Genomic DNA, 26,489 nt, shown 5'->3' on the forward strand with positions numbered 1-26,489 from the left:
TGAATGTGTTATAAAAATAAAAGATGGATTAAAAAGTAAAATGTCTTTTTCAAAAGAAATTATGAATGAAAGAACAAAATCAACCCTCCTGGGAACATAAAAATAAGAGTTGATATTTGTGTAGGATGCTAAATTTTACAAGCATGTATATGCCTTGTCTCATTTAATACACAAATGCCATAAAGTTCTATGGATTATTAATCCATGTGATAAACAGAGAAAATTAAGGCTAGGTGATTTGAAGTAATTTGCCAGAGACAGAAATCAAACAGATCTCTCCTGACTCCAAGTCTAGTGTTCTTTATATAATATCAAACTTTCTCATCTTACCTTATTCATACTTCAGATTATAGTTCTTAGCCATAAATGAAACTCAGTCATTATCTAAAAAGGTCTAAAATTTAGAAAAATAGCCAACACTTCACAGGATCAGAGCTAGGGGGACTTTAAAAAGGTTATCCACCAGAATGCATTCCTTTTATATAAGACAAAACTAAATCAATATAAAGACATAAAATGATTTGCCTACCCTCACATAGCTAATAAGAGAGATAGGACTAGAAGCCAGGAATTCTTGCCTCAAAGTCTAGTTGTTCCATTTATTAAATCTTGCTACTTCTCACCAATTAGAAATCCTGAGCAAAATGTATTAACAGATATTTTTTAAAACTTAGCCTTATTTTCCTTTATTTGGAAAGAACTGACCTAAGGAAATGTTATAATATTCCATACTTTATAATGTTGAAATAAATATACTAACAACTATGACAACAACGACTACTAATGCTACTACTATTACTAGTAGTACTACTAGTACTACTACTACTACTACTATTACTACTACTATTACAACTGCTAGTAATAATAATAATATAACCTAACCTTTGTAGATTGCTTTAAGACTTAAAAAATGCTTTTCCCATGTTATCTTATTTTATCCACACAACCACACTGGAAGGTAGATGCTATTATTTTACAGATGAATAATCTGAGGCTGAGAAAGATTAAGTTAATTTCTGAGGATCACAGGATCAATATCTGACACATGATTTGAAATCAAGTTTTCCTGACCTCATGTCCCATGTTTTGTCTTCTACAAATATTGAATATTATACATTATGATTAAAAATTGGAAAAATTCTTCCTATTCACCTCCTAGCATTTTACAAAAATTGTAAAGCACTATGTAATTGTGAAATACCACAAGAATTTTAATATACTGAGGAATTTGACTCCGTTTTCTCATTTGTAAAATGAGCTGGAAAAGGCAAACCACTCCAATATCTTTGTCAAGAAAACCTCAAAATGGGATCACAAAGAATTGGACATAACTCTAAATGATTAAAATATGATTGTTATTAAAATTATCAGTCTTTTCTTTCAAGGTGACATTTTATTTTTTTCTGCCTTCAAATTCAACACTCTTTCCACTCTACCATTATCGCTCCCTTAAATATCTATAGTCAGAATAAAACTAAGATTCAAAACCATTTCCAAGTTGCAGGAAGAGTGGTAATCCAGAGCCAAAAGATGCTAACAAATAGACAAACATGTATTAACTAAACTTCCACTCAAGAGTAAGGTATATTTTTTAAAAGACTGCATTTTTTTCTGAACTCTGGTAGCGTCTTAGCCTTTGACACAAAAATGTCCACTTCAGATAACTCAGTATGGAGGTGACTGAAGCTTCTAGAAGAATTTTACAACAGAGTGGGAAGTTCTGGCACCTAAGCTGTAAAGGCTTAAATATGGGTCCATCTACTTATTCTAGGACAGATTCAAAGTCAAAGAAACTCTTCCACAGAGGGTAGGCCACCATCTAATGAATATTTTTGACCAGAGCAATTCAAGAAGACCATAATGAAGGTATAAAATAGCTGGATCTGTTTGGTTGGAGATGATACAATTTAAAAAAAAAAAAATCACTGGTCCTTGAGGTACTCACCAAATGGTACATTTATTAAGCATTTACTATGCACTAGGCACTGAACTAAACTTTGGGGACCCAAAATAGAAACAAAAAGAATAATTCCTGAATCCACAGAGTTTATAACTAAAAGAAAGAGAGCTAAGAGGGTGAGAGTAGGATGGTACCCACCCAGGAGTATAAGGAATAGCCAATCTGAATTCTTCCTCAAAATGGAGACAAATTCATCCATTGGAGAAGTTAGAGAATCTGGCTTCAATTTTACCCCTCAGGAATATTAGCTAGTGTTCTTGGGCAAAATACATAAGCTTCACTTCTTTATCTATAGAATGAGAGTATGTGATTAGATGATCTTATTTCCTCTACATTTGTAATCCTGTAATTCTCAGAATATTACGACTTTGCAGAAAACCTCTCCAGGTACTCCTTTGTACATATGACATCAGGACTCTGGTCTGAGCTAGATAGGGAATGGTATTTCTCTGCCATTGTTTGCAAAGCCTTTTGGATGAGCAAAACCTTTCACTCAACACAATAGAAGAACCGAAGAGCTCAACATACCATCCTTAGAAAACAACTAAACAAAAAAAGGCTCACCTGGGCACCACACTAAATTTGATACATTTCAAAAGTATTTGGATCCCCTTCAAAGCATTGGCTTTCTTATCATTTCCAGTCTCTGAACATGTTCCAGACACCTGTAATCAGATGTGTAGCTACCTTACTTTTCATGATATCTAATCCTTTGTTCTGTTCATGCAATTTTTGCCTTGTTATGTTAAAATTATGCAAATTGAGTCTTGAAAATAATTGAGTTTGACTATCCGATCATCCTACTTAATTCAGATGCTTCATTATGCCTTGGGGTTGATTCTAGGTTCTAAAAGGTTATCCTGTGTCCTATTAAGCAAAGAAAGCATTTCTTTTTTACTAGCTAAACTTATAAAGGAATAAAATATAGTCGAGGAAAGGTAATAATCTGCATCAAAGTATCTATTCATGATCAAAAAGTCTTGGATTTGGAAAAAAAAACCAATGTCAGTCAATTAGCATTTATTGTCAGCTAGATAACAGACATCATACTAAGCACCTATGCATGCTGTCTTATGCATTCTTGCAATAATTCTTTTTTAAAATTATTAAAGCTTTTGATTTTCAAAACATATGCATAGATAATTTTCAACATTCACCCTTGCAAAACCTTGTACTACAATTTTTTTCCTTTTTTCCCCCCCACCTCTTCCCCTAGACTGCAAGTAATCCAATATATGTTAAACATATCTTATTAATTTCTATTTGCCAATATTTATTAAGCACCTACTAGATACATAGCACTGTAATGTGTTGGAGGTGGATGGCATGAGAATACACAAAGTTTAGATAAGGCATGGTCCCATATTATACAGTCTAGTAGTAGTGACTGGCCAACTTAATGTTTTATAGCTAAAAATGAAAATGTTTTAATGATTTTGTTTCTACCCAGAAAAAGTGTAATAGAAATGAGTACTGTAACACTGTCTGTGATACCTGGCCAATCTTGAACTTTGTAATATCACCCAGTATGATTTTTGGTCCTCTGCGACACATTCCATTCTCATCATACATGGAATGCTTATTTCTTAAGCTAGTCACTTCCTTCTAAAAAAGATTATAGTCAATAATAAAGTCCCAGGAAAATTTTTAGCTTGACAACTTCCCAGGATAGTCTAACTCTTGATAGCTTCTATGAAGCTAAGCCTTCTGTTCAGATTTTATTAAACAAGAATTATAATAATTATTGATATTTACATAGCACTTTAGACTATGTAAAACATGTTTTCATGCTATCTCTCTAGTTCTAAATGATTTCCCAAATAACTAGTGAAAATGTGATAAATATCCTAAGAATCTTAATAACTTTTTTTTTATTATGAACTTAACTCAGATGAATATTTTGGCTAAGTCTGTATTATTAATATTGAAAACTTTTCTGCATATCCTTATCATCAATTTTTGAAACCTTTGAAAATAAAAGTAATTTCTTACTTCTACTCTTATATTCTTTTACTACCATATTGCTCTTCTTTTTATTTCCTTCTTCTCATTCAATTTTCATCTTGAAATACTCATAAAAAATCACAATTGTCAATTTTTAACATCTTGAAAAATTCAGAATGATTTAAAAGTAAAACAAATCTTATGATTGGATGGCTTGAAGAGATTTGGTAACAATTTATTTTGACTTTTTCTAACATAAGAAACAACAAGCTTCAGGCTATGCACTCTGGAAAAGGGATGAAGCTATCACACACTTTTGGCACATCCTGTTCATTTCAGAGTCTCATTTTCCATACACATACATTCTTGCCAGAATATGCTCTCTTGTAGATGACTCTTTTGGCTCTGTTCATCCTTTTAAACACAAGAACCAGTTTACTTAAAGGGGGGGGAAATGTCTGTTAAGTGAGCATGTTCCCTCCAAACTTCTTTTAAATGTGTGAGATGAAGGGGAGAAAATTTTAACATATGGTAAAAGGGGGAGAAAGAAAAGGACCAAGTTTCAATCTTGCCTCTGGTAATTGAGTGATATTATCCTGGAAAAGTTACTTAACCACGTAAGTTCCTGGGATTTGTATTTTTAAAGCTTGGAATAAGTGAATTAAAATCAATTATAATAATGATGTAAAAATGATTATTACTCAACTCGCTAATAAAAGTAAGGTCTTATGCTTGCATTAATCTTGCACCTGAAAATGTTCTCACATCCACATCTTCCTCGATCTTCAAAATATCCCTGTGAGATCTATGGAGTAGGTGTGATTAGCTGATGTGATTAACTCTATTTTACAAATGAAGAAAATATGGTCCAAAGAAGGCCTACCACTGAGAAGTTGTCAGAGATGGGACCAGTAGCCAGGTAATTAATTGCTACACTTCATTCTCTTGTGTCAATAAATTATGATCAAATAACATTTTGAGAAAAATCTCTTTACTGTTGATATTCACATAACTCTAACAAGGAACAACCTAAATTTCTCCTGTAAAAACTGAAAGAGGAACATGGTTAAGGCATTCCAGTAATATGTGACAAAAACAACCTACCATGTTGGCTGGAATTCCTGATTATGTTATTATCTCCCTTCTCAAGAAATCTGTGGTTTGCCCGCAGAGCTCCTCCCGCTTTGCTGTCAGGAGATGCAGATCCATTTGTTTGACTTGTCATGGTATTCATGTGAGTTGGGATGGGTTCAAATGTTGGATCTAGTTCCAAAATCAGCCTATTGAGCTGTTCAATGGATTGGTCAATATCCAGAGTTGGGGATCCTGGTAAAATTCCTGCATTCAATCCCACGTCCACCCCATTTATCTCCTTCTCTGGTGTTAACCTAGGCTTGAAACCTTCTGGATAAGAGTGCTGAGGTACCTCACCAGGATTCGATATACCCCCTAAGCCCCTCTGCACAGCATCCCTGCTGCTGGAGCCTCTGGTGGGAGTTAGGGGGACCCTGGGCTGGGCCGGAACATAGTTTGAATTCTCTGAAGAGCTGTGAATGGCAAATCTCCCCTCGCTCTCCGTCGCGTAGCTGTACTGATGGGCTGCCACTAGTTGCTGTTGGCGCACCCAGGTCTGGGTGGAATAGGTTCCCGGTCCATAGACCGGTGCTTGAGCTGCAGGGTTCCTCAGGTGCTGCTGACCCTGCTTGGGCTCACCATTTCCAAATGATCGTTCATAAAGGGGATCCACCCCAATGCCCAGGTCAGGAGCAAGGGCAATATGGTGATCTTCGCCAGTGTTGCTCCCAAAGCCATCTGATAAGAGAGAATTTTGACTACTTTTATGGCAGGTAAAGTTTCCCAGGTGGCTGGAGTGTTGCCCTTCTGAAGAGGACAAAGTCCCGATGCTGTCCACGCTGTGTAAGTCATGATTGGGCATCTCATCATCGAGAATGTCTGTCTCCCTGTCTTTCAGCTTGGAGTCTCCGTTCACATGAACCTGGGCCGGCACTACGTGACGAGTCCCGCTGTACTTATTTCGGGCATCGGTCATATCCTTTGGGGAGCTCACGGAGTCCTCCAGGCCAAACCCACTGAGAAGCTGGTCCAGTTCTGCCTTCTCCTGTGGGCTCAAGCCTCGCTTGGCGCCCGGAGCTGAGCGCTCTTCTGTCTTGTCCGTCCTGACAGAGGCAGTGGAATGGCCTGAATCACTGCTGACAGACAGGGTATGGTCACTGTGATCAGGGCTGCCGGTCACAGGAACAACCTGGGTCCCACCGGGGATGTTGTTGTCCGACAGGCTCTTCTTCCTCACTTTGGCATAGAGGCTGCCATCAATGGGACCTTGGGTGTGTAACACTGGGTTGGTAAAGAGAGAGAAAAAAAAAAGAAATGATTAGAGAAAAATCCAAAACACCTCTAGAGGTGAAGAGGTAAATATTATTACACCAGAGACTAATGCATGCAATAATCCCATCAGCGCAGAAGAGTACCATGCTTTAAGTACCACAGCCTGGCACACTTGTACCACCCTAAGCTACACCTTTCACTTCATAACAAAGGTATCATAAAGTAAATACACACACACACACTCTTTGTCTATCTTTCTGTGTCTCTGTCCCTCCCGTCTCTCCCTCCCTCCTTCCTTCTCTCCTTCCCTCTTTCCCTCTCCTTCTTTCTCTCTCTTCCCCTCCTACCCTATCTCCCTCTCCACCGTCTTTCTCTTCTTTCCTCCCTCCTCCTCCTCCCTCTCTCTCTCTGTCTCTCTTTCTCAGAACAAGTTGAGGAAGGCAAACAAAAACATCAGCTCAAAGAGCTTGTGGCCAACTTTGTTTTCTCCATCTCTGCTTTATTTTACTTTGCGCTGAAATTGTGGTCAAACAATAACAAGATTTGAAAAACCACACTCTCCGGGCACCTGGAATTTGTGAGACATGACGAACACACATTCCACAATAGAATGAACATGGCTTCTGAATTGTTCAGGAGAGACATGCTTTAAGCGTGTGTCTCAGGGCTCTTGGTCTGTCAGTTCATGCTGAATGCATTATTGTGGGTCAATGACTATTGGGGTTTCTCCCCTACCCTCCTTTCCAAAGCCTGAAAAAATGTAAAGCACTACATCAAAAGCATGTGTTTCTAAGCAGCATGTCAGAACACATACCTGCCTGGCTAAGGTGTATAAAGAAATAACCAAATCAATGTGAATAGTGCTTCTTTTTTATTTTGGCTTTAATAATGACAGAGAAATCCTATCGTATTACATAGCAGATGTAATAAAAGCAGGTGAGTAGCTGGCTCAAGGTGAGCAATCATGTAACAGCTTTATGTAAATATAGGAAGATGGATTATAGGGAAGGATGTGTGTGCGCATGTGTGTGTGCACGTGCAAATATGTGTCTATGACAGGGAGTTGGGGACAGTAATGTCGTATACCAAAGACCTTGAAAATAATTCAATTCTACAAAAGAAAATCTTCACTGAAATTGAGAAAAATAAGCATTCAAAAGGAACTTGCAAATAGGGCTAAGGTCTATGTCCACATCAGATTTCTGTAAAAAGTCACTCACAAGTATATACATAAACTTATTGAGTTGCAAACTCTTAAATCTTTGAGCCAACACACAAGATAATTCTTCAAATCATCTAAAAGAATCAACTGTTTTACTTTCTCATATATTTATAACACATGATCAGAAATAATTATATAATTGAAAATAATTACATTGCCAAATTTATAATTTGTCATGAATTTATTTTGTAAAACTGTATATTGAGGTCTTCATTTTTCAGTGTGTTATTTTTTAATCACTCAAGGGAGATTGAATTAGCGGGAACAAGAAATTAGCAAAAGAAAAATAATTTGTCATAAAAAATAATTTGTCAAGATAGATGAAACAGATTAGTGCTTCATTACTATAAAAATAAAGCCAAGAATAAGTGGAAAATAGGTTCTCAAGATATACCTGAAATACCTTTTAAATAGCATATCAATAATTTCTGTCTACAAACAACAGTCCAGAATACTGGAAAGATTAAGTAAGTATGAGCAGTGTTTGGTCACAACTGAATAGGCCAACTGTTACCTTGAGGTGTTACTGGGGAAGCTTGTAGAGCCTCTATTCAGAAGTGACTATCTTCTGAGTTCTTGCATTCTTTTTTTGAGTGGGGAGAGGGAAGTTACTCTTAAGATCAGTGATATGAAACGGTTGGAGCTTCAAAGGTCTCAAAAGTAGGAGCCCTAACAATAGAAATTAAGGGGGCTTCATTGGAGGTCTATGTAATTGAGAGGCCTGATTACCAATGTTTAGGTGGGGTGATATCAGGGTCTTCAGCAGCAGAAGTGGTAGCCACTAAAGGAGTAAGCCCAAGAGGGTTCTATTATCAGGATAAGCTGATTCCTATATTTCTGAATTGGCCCTGGAAATACTTTTTTTATTTGTTTTTTCATTTTGCCAAGGAAAAATAATATTTAATACAATTCATAAGCATTTACAAACTGCCTACAAGCATTTTGCTAAGGATGACAATACAAAGGAGAAAATTATATAGTACCCAAAAGTCCCAAAGTCAATATGAATTTATTAAATACCTACCATATCTAGGTATTGTACTAATTACTGATTGTACGTAGAGCTAAGAGCGAAAAATGGTATCCTTAGGTAGTTCAAATTCTAATGGAGAAGATGATATGCAAATATCTATATAAATACACATAATATTTATATGCAATATATAAAATACCTATGTAATATACATGGAAGAAAATCTCCTTATACTTTTTATATTATATATACATATTTTATATTTATACATATATAATTTATATATATATATGTATGTATACACATAGTACTTAAAAAATAACCAAGATCCACTCAAGTAAACAATATATGAACAAGCACCTAGGAGTCACCTGTGTGAGATAAAACAGTAGGTGGTAAAGATACCTTGTTGCAGCTTCAATCCTACAGGACTTTATATTTTATTGAGAGGAAGAAAATGCTTGTATCAAGGTAATTTGGAATAAAGGCACTAGCAGCTGGGGATCAAGGTAAGACTCACACAGAAGGGGAAGCTTGATCAGGACTTGAAAGGTAATAAAATAATCTTAAGCTATAGAGGTGGGGAGGGGAATGCATTCCATGAATGGGGGACACAGGTAAGAAAAGGTCTGGTCTGTGTAAATGTACAAAGAGGGAATAGAATGTCTGTTGTGAGGAACAGAAAGAAGTCCAGTTTGGCTAGATGACAGAGCATGAAAAAGTGTAATAAGCTTGGAAAAGTAGGTTAGATCCAGTTTGGGAAGGGCTTTAAATGCCAAACAGGTTTGAATTTTATCATAAAAGCAACAGGGTGTGTTATTGAACATATTGACATACTTAGTTAGACCTGCCCTTTAGAAATATTCCCTTGGCAGCTGTATGGAGGATAGATTAGAGAGTGAGGAAGAGATCTGAGTCAAAGAGACCAATAAGAGTCTACAACAGGGCAAATGAGAGGAGATAATGGTGATGTGTGTGTGTGAATGGATGGAGATGAAGAATGAGAAAGCAAAAAACTGACAAGACTTGGCAACTGATTGGCCATGGGGCATAAGTGAAAGAAAGAGTGGAGTTATAAAAATCTTGAAGTTTGTTCTATACTCCAACACTTTTCCCATTTTAATCTACATACAGAATATTAAAGTTCAGGTTCCCATTGGGGGAGGGTCCAAATAAATTTTTTCATCAAAATGGGAATAATTCATTGAGAAGGGACACCCTCCACTGAATTCAAATGGCCCTTATAGTCTTAGAGTCTAAACTCTGAAAGGTTAAGTGGCTTTATACAAGCCATACAACCAGTATAGATGGGACAGTGGTATGGATAGGACAAAGTTTTACTGATTCTAAACTTGGCATTCTCTCACCAGTATTTATGTCAAAAATTGAAAGATAAAATAATTCTAGAAAAAGTATAAGTAAAAGTACAAGTATTATGGAATAATCAGCAAAAATTCTAAAGGAGGGAATTCAATGCCTTAGGGAACAATGAGAAATCTTAGTCTTTGTTTGTTTTCTGTGATTAAAGAAACATTGGTTGACCTCAGCATGTTCTTGGGACTAGTCAGTGTTAGTCTGCATAGCAGCTAGAACATATTTTCAAGCAGGATATTACTAATTAAACATTTAAAGATTCCTTCCTGGGAATTGTCATATAGCAGAGTTAGAAATTTAGCATTCATCATTTTCTAGATAATGGGCCATTTTTGTTAAGTGAAATTAATTGGACTACAGAGATTATTTTAGGGCCCAGATAATAAATATTTTCAGTCCCTCTGCAGTCTAGAGCACAGGCTAAAAAGAGCTTGGAATGTTAATCAACACACAGTATCACCGAATGTGAGTCGATTAGGCAAACCAGAGCTTGTTCTCTGTTGGCATAAGTTGGGAATTCTAAGCAGGACTTTATTAGAGGATTAATTCATATGATAAATCAGAGCTCTACAACATTTTGTAGTTTACAAAAAAAGCTTGCCCTATGTGGTAGATAGTGCAAGCATTAATGATTCCATTTTACAAGAAAAGGGAACTTTAAACAAGCTTATTGGGCTTTCTAGAGCTCAATTCCCTTATGGGTAAAATGAGGTAGTAGGACTAGGTCAGAGATTCCCAATATTTTTTAGTCCCCAAATATTTGTTTTTTAATAAAATCTCCTATGCTTTTTCTTTTTTTTTCAATAAAAAAGGAAATAATGCTAGACTTTGCCATGCATATTTTAGAAAAAATTTAAAAAGTTTAACCAAATCCCCCCCATACACACACTTTCCCCTTTAACAAGTTTGTCCTACTCCCTATTGGTAAACATATTCCAAGATTGAGAACTCTTAGACTAAATGACCTCTAAGGTTCCTCCCAGCACTAAATCCTATGATCTTAAGGATGAGACATTAAGTGTTTTGCTCACAGTTGTACATGTATCAACTCTAGGCTTTAAACAACTATCTTCAGTCAGTGATCTTAAGGTCACCGTATAACAAATAGGTGGTTCCTATAACAGCCGTGCCAAGAGGGAAGGAATTCTATAACAGATATGTGGAATATAGAAAGCTTCATGTACAAGGATGTCAAAGACAAAAAAAAAAAATACAGAGGATACAAAATATTTAGAACAATATTTAGTTATTTTGTAGTAGAGCAAAGAAAAAGTAGCTGCCCTTTTGTTGGAAACCGTTAAAAGAAGTTGGCAGGAGGACTTAGTGTTGGTTGTTTTACTAAAACATGTCAACATATTTTAAAGGAGTATAGTGTGATTTTATAGAACAAGGCAGAGAGCTCTCTGGCTACACAACCTTCAAACCCAAGGATCATTTTCCTTTTTAAGTGGGCAGTTTTGCTCAGTTTCATTCAGAAAAATACCTCTCCAAAGATTAATCAGTTAATTCATTCAATAAACATTTATTTAGGGCTTTGAAAGCTGTGCTAATTAGCATTTCAAAGCATGTGTGACAGGACTAAACCACACAGAATATGGGAAGTTTAGTTCCACAAAATTACCTTACCATTTAATGAAGGAAACATTCTCTTCTCCTTTCTTTTCTGCCTTCTTTCCCCCTTATTCCACCCCAAACCTTCAACTTTCAGACCATATCTTTCTCCTTTTATGCAAAATTCTTTGTATTTGTCGAATAAAGTTTTATGTCCCCTGTCTTTAATTTAAGTAGCAGATGATCTCAATGTTTTATGCCTTCCCAAGAGAATATGAACTAGCTATACATTGCATTTTTATATTGGATTATATCATTACTGTATTTTTTTTTTTTTTTTTTTTTTGGTGGAATGGGAATGGAGAAGAAAGGAAGGTTTCCTGACCTTTGAGAATTACAAAGGTCATTGTTCTTTGCAATATACTCTGAATTACAGCAGAGGAATAGGGCAATATTTCTCTAAACACATGTTCTTTTATAAGCACCAAACCCAAATTAGTGCCTTACCTCAAAAACACTACATATAGTGAACACTATCCTACTCACCTCTCCATGAATGAGTCATTCTGTACCACCCAGTAAACAGAATTCACCAGTGAAACAGTTTACATGAGGTGGATAGTAGTATATGTTTCCAATGTGCTTTAACTTAAAAGCTCACATTTTTTACAACTATAGCTTTCCAGAAACAGGGTTTCTTTTTATGTTGAGGTAGGAGAAGAAGGAGCACATTACGTACTATCACACACTTGAAAATAAAGAGGTATAAAAAGAAAGAAATATTACAATATCCATTATGTAAACAGCAGAAACATTTGTCCTAGCACGGTGTATAAGGTATATGAAATTATAATAAAATTAAATAATATTTGGCAGCATGAACTAAAATATGAGGTCATGGTGTGTGCATGTGTGTTTAAATGCTTTCCTTTTAAAATAAAAATTCTGAAAGCCATTGATCACTTCAAATAACACTTAAATTGTGGTTTATAAATTAGTTTATTTTCAAAATCTAAAAAAAAGAAAAGAAAATTAGAATTATGTTTAAACTAATCACAATATGAAAATAAATTCTAATAATCTTTGAATATCATTTAAAGGAAAGTACAGTAGACATTTGTCCTAATTTGTTTCTCTGCCTGAAATTCCTCCAATTTGTTCTTGAAGAAAACATCAGGAAGGTGATGCCACGACATTCAAGTGAATAGGATTTAAATGAGGAAGGTTTATGCAAGGTTACCTGCCTCAGTTTCTCCTCTAGAGCCATTTGGGTCCAGTGGCCAGATATAGATCAAGACAACTGGAGACGGCCCTGGATGGCAATGAGAGATTTTTGCCTTTTTAAACTAAGCAATTTATCCTCTACAAAGGCACCAAAATGATTTTCCTAAAGAGTAGATTGGATTATACCAATTCTTCTTTTGTCCCCAATATGCTCAAAGACTCCTATTACCTCCAGAATCATATGTAAAGTCATTTGGTTTGGAGTTTCAAGTTGTCCCTAACTTAGCTCTCACCAACTTTTGCAACTTTATTATAAATAATTCCCTCAAGATACTCTTCTGTTCTGTCGGTGTCTTCCTTTCTGCTCCTTATATTTGACACTCAAATTCCCCTTCTCTCACTGTCATTCATGCTTAGAATGTATTCTTCCTCTCCAATATCACTTCTTGGAATTCCCTGTATTAACTGAGATGATACTAGGTGTTTGGGTCATAATTCCTCCTTAAAGATTCAGCTTAGGCTATCTTCTGTATCCAGCCTTTCCACTAAGGTTACTGGGTTCTATTTTATGTTTTGTATATACAAATACATGTGTTTGGATGGATGGATGGATGGATGGATGTCACCCAATTTTTTTGCAAAGCTTGGGGACAATGGGCATGGAACTTTTTTCCAATACTGCAGTTAACAAGTTGATCTGTTCTCCTCATTTTTAGTCTTTGTTATAAGGAATGGCTTTTGAGAAAGGAAATACATATGATATAAAAACAAAAATCATCAGTCTATGGGCTAGTGCTTACATTATTAAATAGAAACAATGTAGCTGTGACTGCTGTAACTGTATTATAACATCTCTGCTTGTCAGGCTGATGAGAAGAAATGTGAGAAAATAGAAGAAACATGGGGCTTAAATTTAAAAGACAAGAACTCAAGTTCTGTCTCAGACGTATACTTTTGTGTAATCTTAGGTAGGTCACTTAACTTCTATTCGTTGGACATTTTTTCCACTTGTAAGATGGAGAGCTCAATACTTCTACCTGTCTCAAACAGATGAGATGAATATAGCCAATTGTTAATGTAAATCATGATGGTCAATACAAATGTGAACTGCTGTTTGGATGAGCTATATGTTTACACAATTAGTTCCCCTTTCTCTCTCATAGACAAGGATGTGAGTTTCATGTTTAATTCCCTGATACAGAGGTATCATGTTTGGTCAGTAATACACAGAATAATTCTTAATGGAATCCCCAAATAAACTCTCAAGTTCTAAGGGCCTTTCCAAAGTATTTATTTGTGACCCACTCATTCTTTCTGATATATCTATTATCCTCACTGACCTAATTCAGCCATTCTAAATTTATAGATCACAGGCCTGTGGGTTAACTCTCTCCTTGAAAACAGGAAGGAAGGTACATCTTCCTGGAACCCTTAATTTTTTTCTCTCCTTTCACTGAGTTTCTGCCTCATTCAAACTGAGAACCTCTGTCTTTAATACCCCAAAGAGGCAATCAAGAAAAGGCCGTGGTGTCAAAGGCCATGGATCTTAAGCTAGAGTATGAGACCAGTCAAAAGAGTTTCCCTAGGCCTTCCTATAACCTGTTACATCATATCCTAGATTAGGGGGCAGATCTAACATTCCATGAACAGGAAGTTCTCAGAGAACCTGTTCTGTTAGCAAAAGTAACCATAATAATGAAAAAACTAGACTATCTTAATATTCATCCTTGAAAGATTTAACATTACAGAAAATAAGGAATTATACATTCAAAAGCATTCATGAGATTTTGCTCCAACCTAGAAAGAAGCATTGATATAGCTCTGGTATTGGCAAATTTAAGCCATAGAAAAGGTCATATATTCACTATGACTGATAATAGAATTTAACAAAAACTGTTACTAAGTGCTACTATGTGCAATAAGCACCAGTGTATCTATGTTTTTCACACATTGTATTTCAGTCACTCCTTAAAACAGCCCTGAAAAGTTCATTTTAAAGATGATGGGGCTCAGAGCATTTTTGGATATCTGTCCATAGTCACACAACTATTAAGAGCGAGGAGCAGAATTAAACCTACATCACTCAGCTGCATAACCAGTGCAATGCAAGAAAATATTTCTTGAACTGGATGGAATAAAGCCTCCTATTTTAGAGAATGTTTATTCATCAGATGAAATTCAGAGCCTAACCTTTTTGGAACTAAGACCTGGCCCAAAGTTTCCTAAGAGACTGGTTCCCCCTCATGGAGTTTTAAAAGCTGATATACTATCCAAGCACCAAATTCCAGTGCTGAAACTTAGCCCATGACATCAGAAAAAAGATTTTCCTCAACCACAATGCCTTCCTCATGTTCCAACAGACTATGAACTTTCAGACTAAATCATAAGTCCCCTAAATCTCTCTCTACTCTTCTGGCTTTATTACTACTAAACAGCAATCTCTCTACAAAACTTAGCTTTTGGATAAAAGAAATGTTTATGGAGCAAAAACCCCTAGCTAATAGGGTAAGCAGATTTGTGAAAAATGTACTGCCCTGCTTCTGAATAATTAAAGTTTTATTTAATTGGTGCGGGATTACTTTTCATTCCATAGAAAATCAAAGCTGTAGAATTATATGTCGGACTAACCTTAGAAAAATGTTACCTTTAATCTACCAAAAAAAATCAGAGACACTGTGACTTTAATATATTACAGACTCAGATCAAATGAGCTCCTTTCTCTTTCTTTTTACTAAAACCAGAAGATGATGATAAACTGCTAAGAATCCCATGGGCTTGAAAACTTTGGCATTTTGCCTCTATATATAACTTAACCACTTTGAACTGTTAGTTTTGTTAAGAGACGTTCCTGAAATAACTCAGCTTGAAGACAGATCTTTCTTAATAGTGTAGTCTTAACACTTTATGAAGATCTATTTGTTGAAGAATTCAAAACAGGTAACAATATATTCATACTTTACCAAGATGGAAGAGGCAGGTCCCCAAAAAAGCTAACAAGGGGTGTCTTGGCCAGCACCATTTAGATCTGTTACACCTTGCTAAAAGTACCGTGCCAAGTTGGCCTAAGAAAAATATCTCACTTCTATGTAAAACTCAGCTCTGTGCTCATTTTTTCCAAGGAACCAGCAGGCTGTAAAACTTTTGGAGAAACACATACTAGCTATCCAAAAAAAAAAAAAAAAAAAAAAAAAATGCAGCTACCAAGTAAGAGTGAGATGCAATCTGCAGAATCTTCACCTGAATTGGAAACCACCTTCTCTGGATGAAGGAAACAGTTCGTTTAACTACCACCACCACCACTCCTAAACTTCCTAGATAAAGAAAACAGTTCACTTAACTATCATCCCTTTCTACCACCTTCCCCCACATTCAGAGACATGGTTATGATTCCAGGCCACGAGTCCAAGTGCTACCAACAATCTACAGTATAAGCAATAGGAGAGCTGTTGGGATGAAAGACTGAATTCACAGGGTGGGTGGGTCTGTCTGTATGTTTTTGTAGATATTACTATGCAAAAAGTTAAAACGCAATAGTTAATATACTGTAGTTCATCTGTCTTCCAGGACTTGACTTATAGGATTTTTCTAAATTGAACCCTAAATATTTGAAGGCTGAGTGTGTGTGTGTGTGTGTGTGTGTGTGTGTGTGTGTGTGTATACACACACACACACACACACACACACACATACACACACATTTCTCTTCACGTGTTGTTTTTCTGTCTTGTCTCAAGTTATCCCTATCCAGTTACTTACAACATGTGAAAACACATTCAGACTCAAGTCTGCTAGGTAAACACAGGGTACTGACACCCCAATAAGAAATGCTTTGCCCCTCTCCATCCAGAAAAAAAAGGACCCAGCTCGGACAGATGGCAGAGTCTGTCTCTCTAGCATCTCCCATCCCGCTCAAGCAGGTAGAGCCGAATCTGTTTTCTGCCTTATAAAACAAATATTCCTTCCCTCGGGCCAACTTGGACGAGTCCAGAGCCACATTCCTCCTGGCCAGGTTAGACTTCTTTTCCCGGCTGACTCCTCTCACCTTCTCCCCACACGGCTGAGCACAAACATCTGCACTTCTCCAGCCTGGCTTCCAGGCAAGGCTCAGACACACTGCTTGGCTCCGTTTCAAGCTCGGAGCCACAAAGAAGGACTGAGCATCCCCCCAGGACCCCCGCTTACCTCCTTTCGGATAACCCCCGGCTCTTTCCGGCTCCAACCAGTCCAACGGCTATTCCTTAAGGACAGCTCGAAGCCCCAAGAGGAGGCACAGACATGGGGAGAGTTTCCCCAGCTCAGAGGGCACACGGAAGGCTGGGTTCTCCTCCTCTTACTATTGCTGAAGGTAACTGATCTTATTGGATAAGCATGAGACTTTGATTCAGCCAAAAAAGGGGGATGAAATGTAAACACGGGGGTGGAGCTACAGAGCAATCAGGTTTAGTGAAATTTGAACTCCAGAAACTAAGGAGGAGGAGAAATGTGCAGTTTGAAAAGGTGGCTCAAGCAAAGCCTTTCCTTTACCTCCACCTCTTTTCCTGTGTCCCCTTAAAAAAAAAAAAAAAAAAAAAAAAAAAAAAAAAAAAGCCACCTAATCATACCTAGGGGAGACCACTTTCTAGTTTAGTCTGAAATCCCTACTTTTACATTTGCAATCTTTCCTCATACGGCTCTCTAAACAAATCAACAGGTCAGTATCCACACTGGAGCCGGAGGAAAAAAGCACCTAGTGTTAACAGTCTCACCTCTGCCACTTGCAGTGTATCCTGCACCACATTTGCGAATAAGGAGGTCCCGTCCGGCTCCAAATTTTATTTAAGTGTTTTAACCTCAAATCCAAACCCAATTTCAGTCATCTATGATTCTCCAGGGCTATAGATTTTCAGTAATAATTGCATGTAATGCTTTGGGGGAGAGGGGTTATAATACCTAGACCACTAACCGCCCCTCCCCACCAAGTTCTGTCTCATAACTCCTTTCATCCCTGACCTGAATATATAGAAATTAAGTGGAATCAGCCTACAAAGAATCACCTTTGACTACTGGGAATCTTTACTTCTGATTCCAGCTGCATTTTGCCTCTGCCAGAGCTCAGACTTCCCTTTACTCTTCAAATGAACCCAACTGCAAGACAAACAATCAAAGTACATTATAATACCAACAAGTCCCGCCCAAAATGACCTGACTATTTCACCAAGGCCTTCTATTGTTTCAAAATCTGTCACCACTTCATCCCTTCTCCCAGGGAGAAAGTGCACAATCTTTTCCATTCCTGGAGTGAGCAATACATATGCTAGACTTTAAAAAAAAAAAAAAAAAAAAAAAAAAAAAATCAACTTTAAAAGACAAGTTATCCACAAGCTAATTGCAGAATAAAAATAGCAACCATTCCCTAACTGGGAATTTATGTATTGGTAAAATGTATGCATATTTTATTGTAGACCACAGTAAACTAGATGGCCACAAAGCTCTCTTCCAGCTCTGTAATCTATGATCCCTTTTTGTCAAAGTTTCTGAAATGTTTAGTGCTTGAGAATTGCTATTAATGTATTAAACAAATCATTCCCTGGTAAAGGAGTCAAATATTATTTTCCTTCTGAAGATCACAAGGTTGATATAATAAAAATTGCAATGACTTTTGACATTTTTCTCTCAAGAAAATTCAAAAGAAAAAAAATCAAAGATAAATTTAAGATGCAAGAGAGATAGATAAGAGAGAAATCTCTCAAAGAAGCTGATTCTAGCCAAATTGTCCTAAAAAACCTACATCCCCAATTATCAGGAAAGTTCTCCTCATATTTTTATCTCTTTAGAATACCTAGCTTTCTTGATTTTCTTGATTGATCCAGTTATTGGTTCCCACCCAAAGTACTTTGTACTTATAGTTTATGTATGTAACTATGCCCAGGATACACTGCAAACTCCTGGAGGGAAAAGACAGTTTTCTTTATCTATTTCTACAACTTATCACAGAACTGGGCCTACAATATGCATTAATAATAGTGTGTAAAGTTGAATGGAGGCCTATGTGTCAACCATAGATTGACTTAAGTTTTTAGATTGGTCACCATGATTGAGAATTATGACTGACAATATTTAAATTTTCACATTAAAAAAGTAGTTAAGAGTACAATACTACATAGGAAAACAAATATTTTAAAGCATTTTGTCTTTTATGCTCTCTTTTTAGTTTAGTGGCAATGAGACATCAAAAACAAAATTAATGAGCTATTGAGTTTAAGAACAAAAATATTCTTTTGATCTTTACCATATTTTCTTTATGACCTAAAGTTATTTTACTTCATTTTATCAATAACTTATATAAAAGAACTGACATAAATTTTAGTGTGTCCATGAGCATATGACTTTGTGTATGTTATATAGAGTGGTAAAAACTGACAACTGGTTATATGCTTGTCTTCCAATCTTAATTTTTTATGTGATCAATACTAAAAAGAACTTATCATATTGCTGTTATTAACCAAATGTTATTTTTCCCAAGTGGATTTAGGGCCAATGTAAGCTGTTTATCCCACTAGTATTGATATACAAAAATATCCTGCTATTTGAGCATTCTCAGAAGTTTCTCCAGTAAGGATCTATGTGGTTCTAAGTATTTGTAAAGTCTCAAAACCTTTAACCCTAAACAGTTGTGATTTTGTGAATGGAATTTCACTATCTACATCAAAGCATGGATAAAGATCAGTGTTTTATGCATCCATTAAAACAAAGTTTAAAAAAATACAGGAAACCTAGCTTATTTCCTATAAGAAGTTTGCAAAGCAGAAAGTAGGGCCCCCTGGTGGGATGCCATTTAAAAAAAAACAAAAAAAAAAAAAAAAAAGATGCTTCCAAAAGGAAAAAGGAACAGGCAGACATATATTCTCTAGCTGATGAGTTATGGAATATATAAAGAGAAGTATGGAAATGAAAATATCATTAAACCAAGAACTCCACAGAAATTTAAGGGAGAGATGAAGGGACTGAAAAGTAAGGAAAGAGAGGTACACAGGTGTTCGGGAGCCAAGATGTAATTGGCCAGAACTCTTAAGAAATATACTTGAGGGAAGGATTCTTACATGGTGTTAACTCAGTGGAATTGATAAGATAATGGTTATCTAGTTTAGCATGGTGATTAATAGTTCTCTAGTTCAGTATGATTGATTTAATCTTACAATAAATAATGGTAACCTAGTGATACAAATGATTGGTTTATACTCAGTATGTTGAATTGATTTAATTGTAATAGAGTAGATAAACTGGGGACAAACTCTGGCACAGAAAAAGACTTGACCAGCCTCATGGTGGCTCTCCTGCCTTCATCACTTCTCTACTAAGACCAAGGACTTGGGCTGGTCCTGAGATCCTCCAGAGAGCTAGTCTGGATACTATATTTTAATCTGCCTGGGTGTGGTGGCTCTAGAAAGCAATGGTACATTTTGTCACTCCAACTTGGGGGCTCTAGAAAGCAGGACATTACATTTGGATGTGCAGACTGCTGACTGCTGATTGGTTGAGACTGCTGATGAAGGCTGGGAGACTGAAAGAGACAATTTATCTTTGACTATTCTAGTGGTGATTATTCTGCTGAAACCAAGGCTGGTCCTGAGACCTCCAGAAAGCTAACCAGAACATTACACACAGGAGAGTAAGCTGAAGCTAGGGACAATGGGAAGATCAAAGCACATTGGGCTTATGTCTAGAAGGGATCTTAAGAGATCTTCTAGTCCAAAAATGCAGCACAACACAGAAAATAAAAATAAAAGACTAGAAAGAGTGAAGAAAAAAATAATAAATTCGCAGAAGTCTATCAGAAAAAGAAGTGGGGGAAGAAGACAAGGAAAGGGAAGGGAAAGCGAGGTGATAGGACACTGGCCCTGGAGGCAGGGGAACTCCAGTTCAAATTAGACCTCAATTGCTATATTATGTGACCCTAGGCAAGTCATTTAACCCCAACTGTTTCTCCTCCATCTTCCTCCCACTTCCTCAACAACAAGAAAAGTCTATCAGAGGCACGGAATTATGTAGAAAGAGCACTGAAAGAGGAATCAGGAAACTTGCGTTCCAGACCCAATCCTGCTACTAAAGAATTAAACACTACAAGTCCAAGTGTTTTGGGGCTTTTGTTTTGTTTTTTTGTTTGTTTTTTTCCCCCCAAAAAAATAATGGATTTTAATTAAATTGGGGATTCTTAATTTAGAGTCCATTAATTTGATTTTATCAAAAGTTTTTGATAGCTATTTCAATAAAAATGTTTTCCTCATATGGTGATATATTTTATTTTATGCATTTAAAACATGATTTTGAAAAAGGGATTACAGGATTTACATATGGTCAAAGGGATCCCAGACATATAAATATTAAGAGCTTATCTTTAGACTAGATGATTTTTAAGGATTTTCCATTAATTTAAATATATTCTTCAGTTTATCTGTAAAATCAGAATAATAATAGCACCTACCTCACAATACTGCTTTCAGGATCCAATAAGATAACATATATAACATTTTGCAACCCTTAAATCAATATTGTTTTTGTTATGCTCCTTATGTGTACAGACTGGTTCCCTGGCATATAATAAAAGCTTAGTAAATACTTGATTGATTGGTTGCTAACTGTAGCCTTCTATAGATCAAGAAGATATAGTTACTATACTAGCATATCGTCACAGAATTTCAGGATTTAGAAGGGACTTCTGAGACCATCTAACCAAATCCTCTCAATTACAAAGAAAGAAAATGGTGTCCCAAAAGACTTGTCCAAGAAAATATAGTAGGGCAATGGCTGACAAGAGAACTAAATTTTGCTTCTGCTGATTTAGAACCCAAGTCTCCCGATTCCTGAGAAAATTCCAATATATTACAAAGTTCCTACATTCACATTAAAAATAAATAGTTCCAATTTACAGGTTATCATTGTCCCAGTGACCCAAAGCATCAAACCATAGCCTTTTATAAAAAAAAAAAAAAAAAAAAAAAAAAAAAAAAAGGTGATAAGAGATGATGAGTGGCAAGACTTAGAATGGCAGACTTTTTTTTTTTTTTTAATGTAGTACAGATCTCAAACTAACAACTAAAGAGAAGCTTAGGAAAATACAAGAAACCATATAAAGAATTTTCAAAATAACAGGTTCCTAAATGATTTGTCTTCCTGGTTTTCTCAAAGACTTAGCTCAGAATCTTTTTTTTCTGGAGTCCTAGGTTCCTGAATCACAACTTTGTCCTTCTCACTACCCTCCCTGAAATTCTAGTGCTTTCTTTATTTCCTTGTGTATTTGTCTTAAATCTGTTAGTTGGCATTCTATTCTCTGAACCACCTAATTTCCCAGGAATAGGATAACTGATTTTAAATAATTAAAAGTCTGTGACATGTCTAGATGTGTTATTAATGCTAAAGGGCAGAAATAAGGAAGGATGCAATTCTAGGAGAGGGCAAGATCCTTGAGGAAAAAGCCCATCTCACTGCTGTATTTGTATCACAGGACAAATAACAGCTAGTTATTTACAAATTGTCTCCACCATTCAAATGTGCGCTCTGTGAGGATGAGGATTGTTTTTACCTTTTTTTCATCTCCTGTAAAGCCAGATGGTACAAAGGATAAAGTGTCAGACCTGGAGAAAGGAAGATCATATTTCTGAGTTCAAATCTGGTCTTGCATTCGTATTAGCTGTGTGACCCTGCACAAATCACTTAACTCCATTTACCTCAGTTTCCTCAAAATGTTATAGAAAAAGGAAAGGAAAAACCACTATAATGTCTTTGCCAAGAAAATCCCAAATGGGGTTATCCAGAATCAGACATAAATGGAAGTGACTAAACAACAACAAAAATTTTGCAAAATGCTTGACAAAGATAAAATTTAATTAAATTCCACATCAAACACCTAGAAAATGAGAACACTGACATCTATGATGTCTGATTCCTATATATAAACGTTATTCTATCCTATATACACAAATATATTTCTAGAGCACCTTAGAAAAGATAGGAGGAAATTGCAAACAAACAAAAAAAAATGCCAATCCATTTTTGTTGTTGCTGATCTGACTCTCCATGACCCCATTTGAGGTTTACTTGCTAAAGATACTGGAACAATTTGCCATTTCGTTCTCCAGTTCATTTTATAGATAAGGAAACTGAGCAGAGCTAAATGATTTGAACAGGGTCATACAGCTAGTAAATGTATGGATCCAGATTTGACTCCAAGCCCAGCACTCTATCCAATGTGCCACCTAACTCCATTAGGAAATGGCTAAACAAAATATCATCCATGAATTTGATGGACTGATATAGAGAAGATACAAGAGCTCCAAATTCTGATGAAGACTGAAATAAGTAAAGTCAAGAAAACAATCTGCACAATGATTAGAAAAAGGCCACAAGAACCACACATACAAATCAAAAGTAAATGTTGCAAAACTTTAAAGAATAAATATAGCTTAAAACAAGAGGTATAAGAAGACATCTATATATTCTACCCTTTGTAGAGTTGGGAGTCCCACAAGGGTTGCATACTACACATATTTTCAGATTTTCTATATACTGATCAAATATGCTGATTTTTTTTTGTCTTTGTCTTTCAGTCTTTTTTAGGCTCTCTAAGGAGGGAAGGGATACAGTGATGCAAAAAAAAAGCCAATAAAATGCATTTGAAAAAAAGAAGAAAATTTTTGAGAGAAAATTATTACTATTACTTCATTAAATTAATTTAAAATGAAAATTCTAATTTTCATTTTTCAACATTTCTTTTTTATAATTAGCTACCAGTGTTCTGAGGAAACCTAAGAAATGCTTTTACAAAAATGATATCATTAATTTAGCTAATGTTCCAGGATTGGGGATTAGAGGTAGGAGAGAAAGGGAACTGAAATGCTCTGCAAATCATGTTAACATAGGTTAACATAATCAAAATGTAACTTGATGGTAGACCTACTGATATTTATAAATTGGTATGATGAAGATAAATCATTATTAAGAATAAATAATGGGGCAGGAGATGAGGACCTCAAAAATATGATTTTGAAGAAGAAAAAAAATAATTGTGAAGGAATCAGGGATGTTTTATGGAAACAAGCAAGCTTTAAAAAATAAGAAAAGCTAGAATATAAATAAAAAATTTTGAGAGCTGCCCAAGAATCATATAACTCTTGTAAAGAGGAGTGTCACTCAGAGAAATTCTGAATACAGGATATAAGGCTGAAAAAAATAAAAACAAAAAACAGATTGGGTGGCTTTGACAAAACAATTTTAATTGAGATCAAGTACCTGGGATCCTAGACAAAAAGTATCTTGTTTCTTGAATGAAAAAAGCAAAGGAACGCCCTGCTCTTATAGTAAATATAAAAATAAACTAGGAAGAGATAAATAAATAAATAGTTTAAATAAAAGTTTAAAAGTCTGATGTATGGGTGATCCCAATTGAATGAATCATAATAACAAGAATATAGTACTTCAGGTTTGCAAAACCTATTTTATATAGTTTATCCTTCCTGATACTTACAATAAGCCTATGAGATAGATACTACAAGGCAGCAGATGATGAGAAATTAATGATTTGCCTTCCACAGGTACACATCTAGTATGTGTCAAGTCTTGTCTCAGAGTCCCCTTAACACTTTAACTACTGTGCTATTTAGATGCCTCCCATGGTGATTCAATATGCTCATAAACTTATATCATCAACACTAATTTATGCTATCTAAGGGCACTCCATGATGTTAAAATATAACTGATTGATTGGACTTACTATACTGAAAGAATTAATGCAAGAAGGGCAGAAAGAGAAAATGCGGTGGTAGGATTTAATTCAATTCAACAAACATTTATTAAGTTTCTACTCAGAGAACTCATGGATATACAGCCATCTGACAGCTATCTGTACAGAGCTACAAGTTATCATGAGAATAGGAAACATTTTCCACATTTTTAAATTAAAAATAAACACAATCAAGACAGAGGAAATGAAAGGAACAGTGACAAATTCAGGCAGTGTTTGTCTCTCTTAGGACTAACCAGTGGTAATGTTGGAAAGAGCCAATCTGAAGTGGATTGGAATGGGTTTTTGGCAAATCACTTAACTTCTACTTCTTAAAAGAAAAATACTGTACAATGATATCTTAAAGACTGGAATCCCTTTATAGTGAAGTTCATCATATTACTAAAGCAGATTTTTCATAAATTCAAGGTTTTGTCATCATGGAGTTAGCTGCCTCTAATATTCAGTCTTAGCTCTCAACAGAACAACAAGGAGTTAAACCAAATTTATAATACAACAGATATCCAAACAAGGACAACTGAGAGCTACAAGAAAGGTGCTATGTGGGGTCCACCAAGGAAAGTAATAATTGTGTTAGACTTGAAATTAGTAATAACAATTCAAATGGCACCAGAGTTGTTCTTGTGTAATACTTTATCTGCTATTCCCATGCCATTGCAGTCCCTGGCCCTTATGTCTAAAATGAGCTTCCTTCATCCTTTTGCTTCTAAGAATTTCATGCACCTTTTAGAGGCTACTATCTGTGGATGACTTTTTTCTGTCTTTGTCATTTGAGTATAAGCTCCTCCAGGACAAAAAATATCTTGCCTTTTTGACTTTCTTTGACACTCTAAGCATCTAGTACAGTTCTCCTGGGCACATTGTAAGTATTTGAGAAATGCTAGCTGATTGATTGACTGTAGCTCAATAGCCATATTCCTGTTAAGATTCAATAAAGCAAAATTACCTCTCTACTTTTTCCTATTTGTAACTAAAGTCATTTGTGGGAAAGAGTTTACCATATTGACTAATTAACCAACAGCAATGACTATAATTATACTTGGAGTGGCATCTTACAGGTTGATTATGGGAGAAAGACTGCAAACATTAGAGAATAATGCACATGTCTAATTGTTACTGAGGACTAAGGAGGTTAAATGCCTAACCCAAGATTACAAAGCTAGTTATTGGCAAGGTCAAGAATAAAATCTGGATCAACTTCCTTCTGGGATAATTAGCTTCTCATTACTGGAAAAATAAGAACTAAGGCTTTTTGCCTGGTAGATTGTACACTGGGTTCATGCACCAATCTGGGGATTGGCCTAGATTTTAACAGAAGCAACCTTAAGGCTAATCTTTATGGTCTCTTCTAACTTAAAGAGTCTGTGATGTTCCTATTTAAAAGAATGCAACCACTGAATGATTTTAGAGCCTAGGATTACAGTATAAATAAATACATGTACAGATAGAAAGAATTTTAGACACCAATTAGTCATAGTCCAATACTTATTTTCCATAGGAATAGGGGCACAGAGGAGCTATCACAGAGATGCTGAGATTTGAAATCAGGTCCTTTGGCACTCCAAAATCAGGAATTTGACTGTTTTATTATAATAATGATGTGCTTATCATGAAAAAATATTTCAGAAAATTATTCAAAAGAAAACTCTTTCTGGGGATTAAAACAGTAAAATATTAATGATATAACAAATAGTAAAAATAAGCAAATTCTATAAAATAATTTTAATAACTAAGATATTATTTGATAGGTCAATTAAAAAAAAGTCTTTAAAAAAACTTTTTTCTTCAAAATGATCTTCAAAACAGCAACATCTAAGGAGTTAGAATCTAAGAAACTTGATACTTTCCCCCAAACTCCCTGAGTCGGGATTCCTCATCCTGAGCCAACATTTTGCATGCTCTTGGCGCACACAGACACATAAATGGTTAGACTCTTCTTGACCCAACTTGTAGTCATCAGCAGTACAATTACCAATGTTTGGCACAGCCCCCCTAATGCGATGAGAACAACCCATTTAAGACTGCATCCTATTGTTCTTTCCACTCAGACACTTGAATCCCCTTTAGCTTGTCTGTTCCAACAGAAGAGTCAGTCCTAACATTGTGGGCTCTGGAAACA

At 35.8% G+C, this 26,489-nt stretch overlaps 1 protein-coding gene across 7 annotated transcripts in view; it reads right to left on the minus strand.

Annotated features, from left to right (window-relative positions):
• The window catches only part of TNS3 (tensin 3), a 455,488-nt gene that overhangs the window by 93,581 nt on the left and 335,418 nt on the right, over positions 1-26,489 (minus strand). For all 7 annotated transcript variants that reach the window (XM_074283576.1, XM_074283574.1, XM_074283580.1 and 4 more), the window contains one exon: positions 5,009-6,259. In XM_074283576.1, coding sequence (XP_074139677.1) covers positions 5,009-6,259 — 1,251 coding nt within the window. The remainder of the gene's footprint in view (positions 1-5,008; positions 6,260-26,489) is intronic.

Source organism: Sminthopsis crassicaudata, chromosome 1 (assembly GCF_048593235.1).
Source record: "Sminthopsis crassicaudata isolate SCR6 chromosome 1, ASM4859323v1, whole genome shotgun sequence".
NCBI classification, from domain to species: domain Eukaryota; kingdom Metazoa; phylum Chordata; class Mammalia; order Dasyuromorphia; family Dasyuridae; genus Sminthopsis; species Sminthopsis crassicaudata.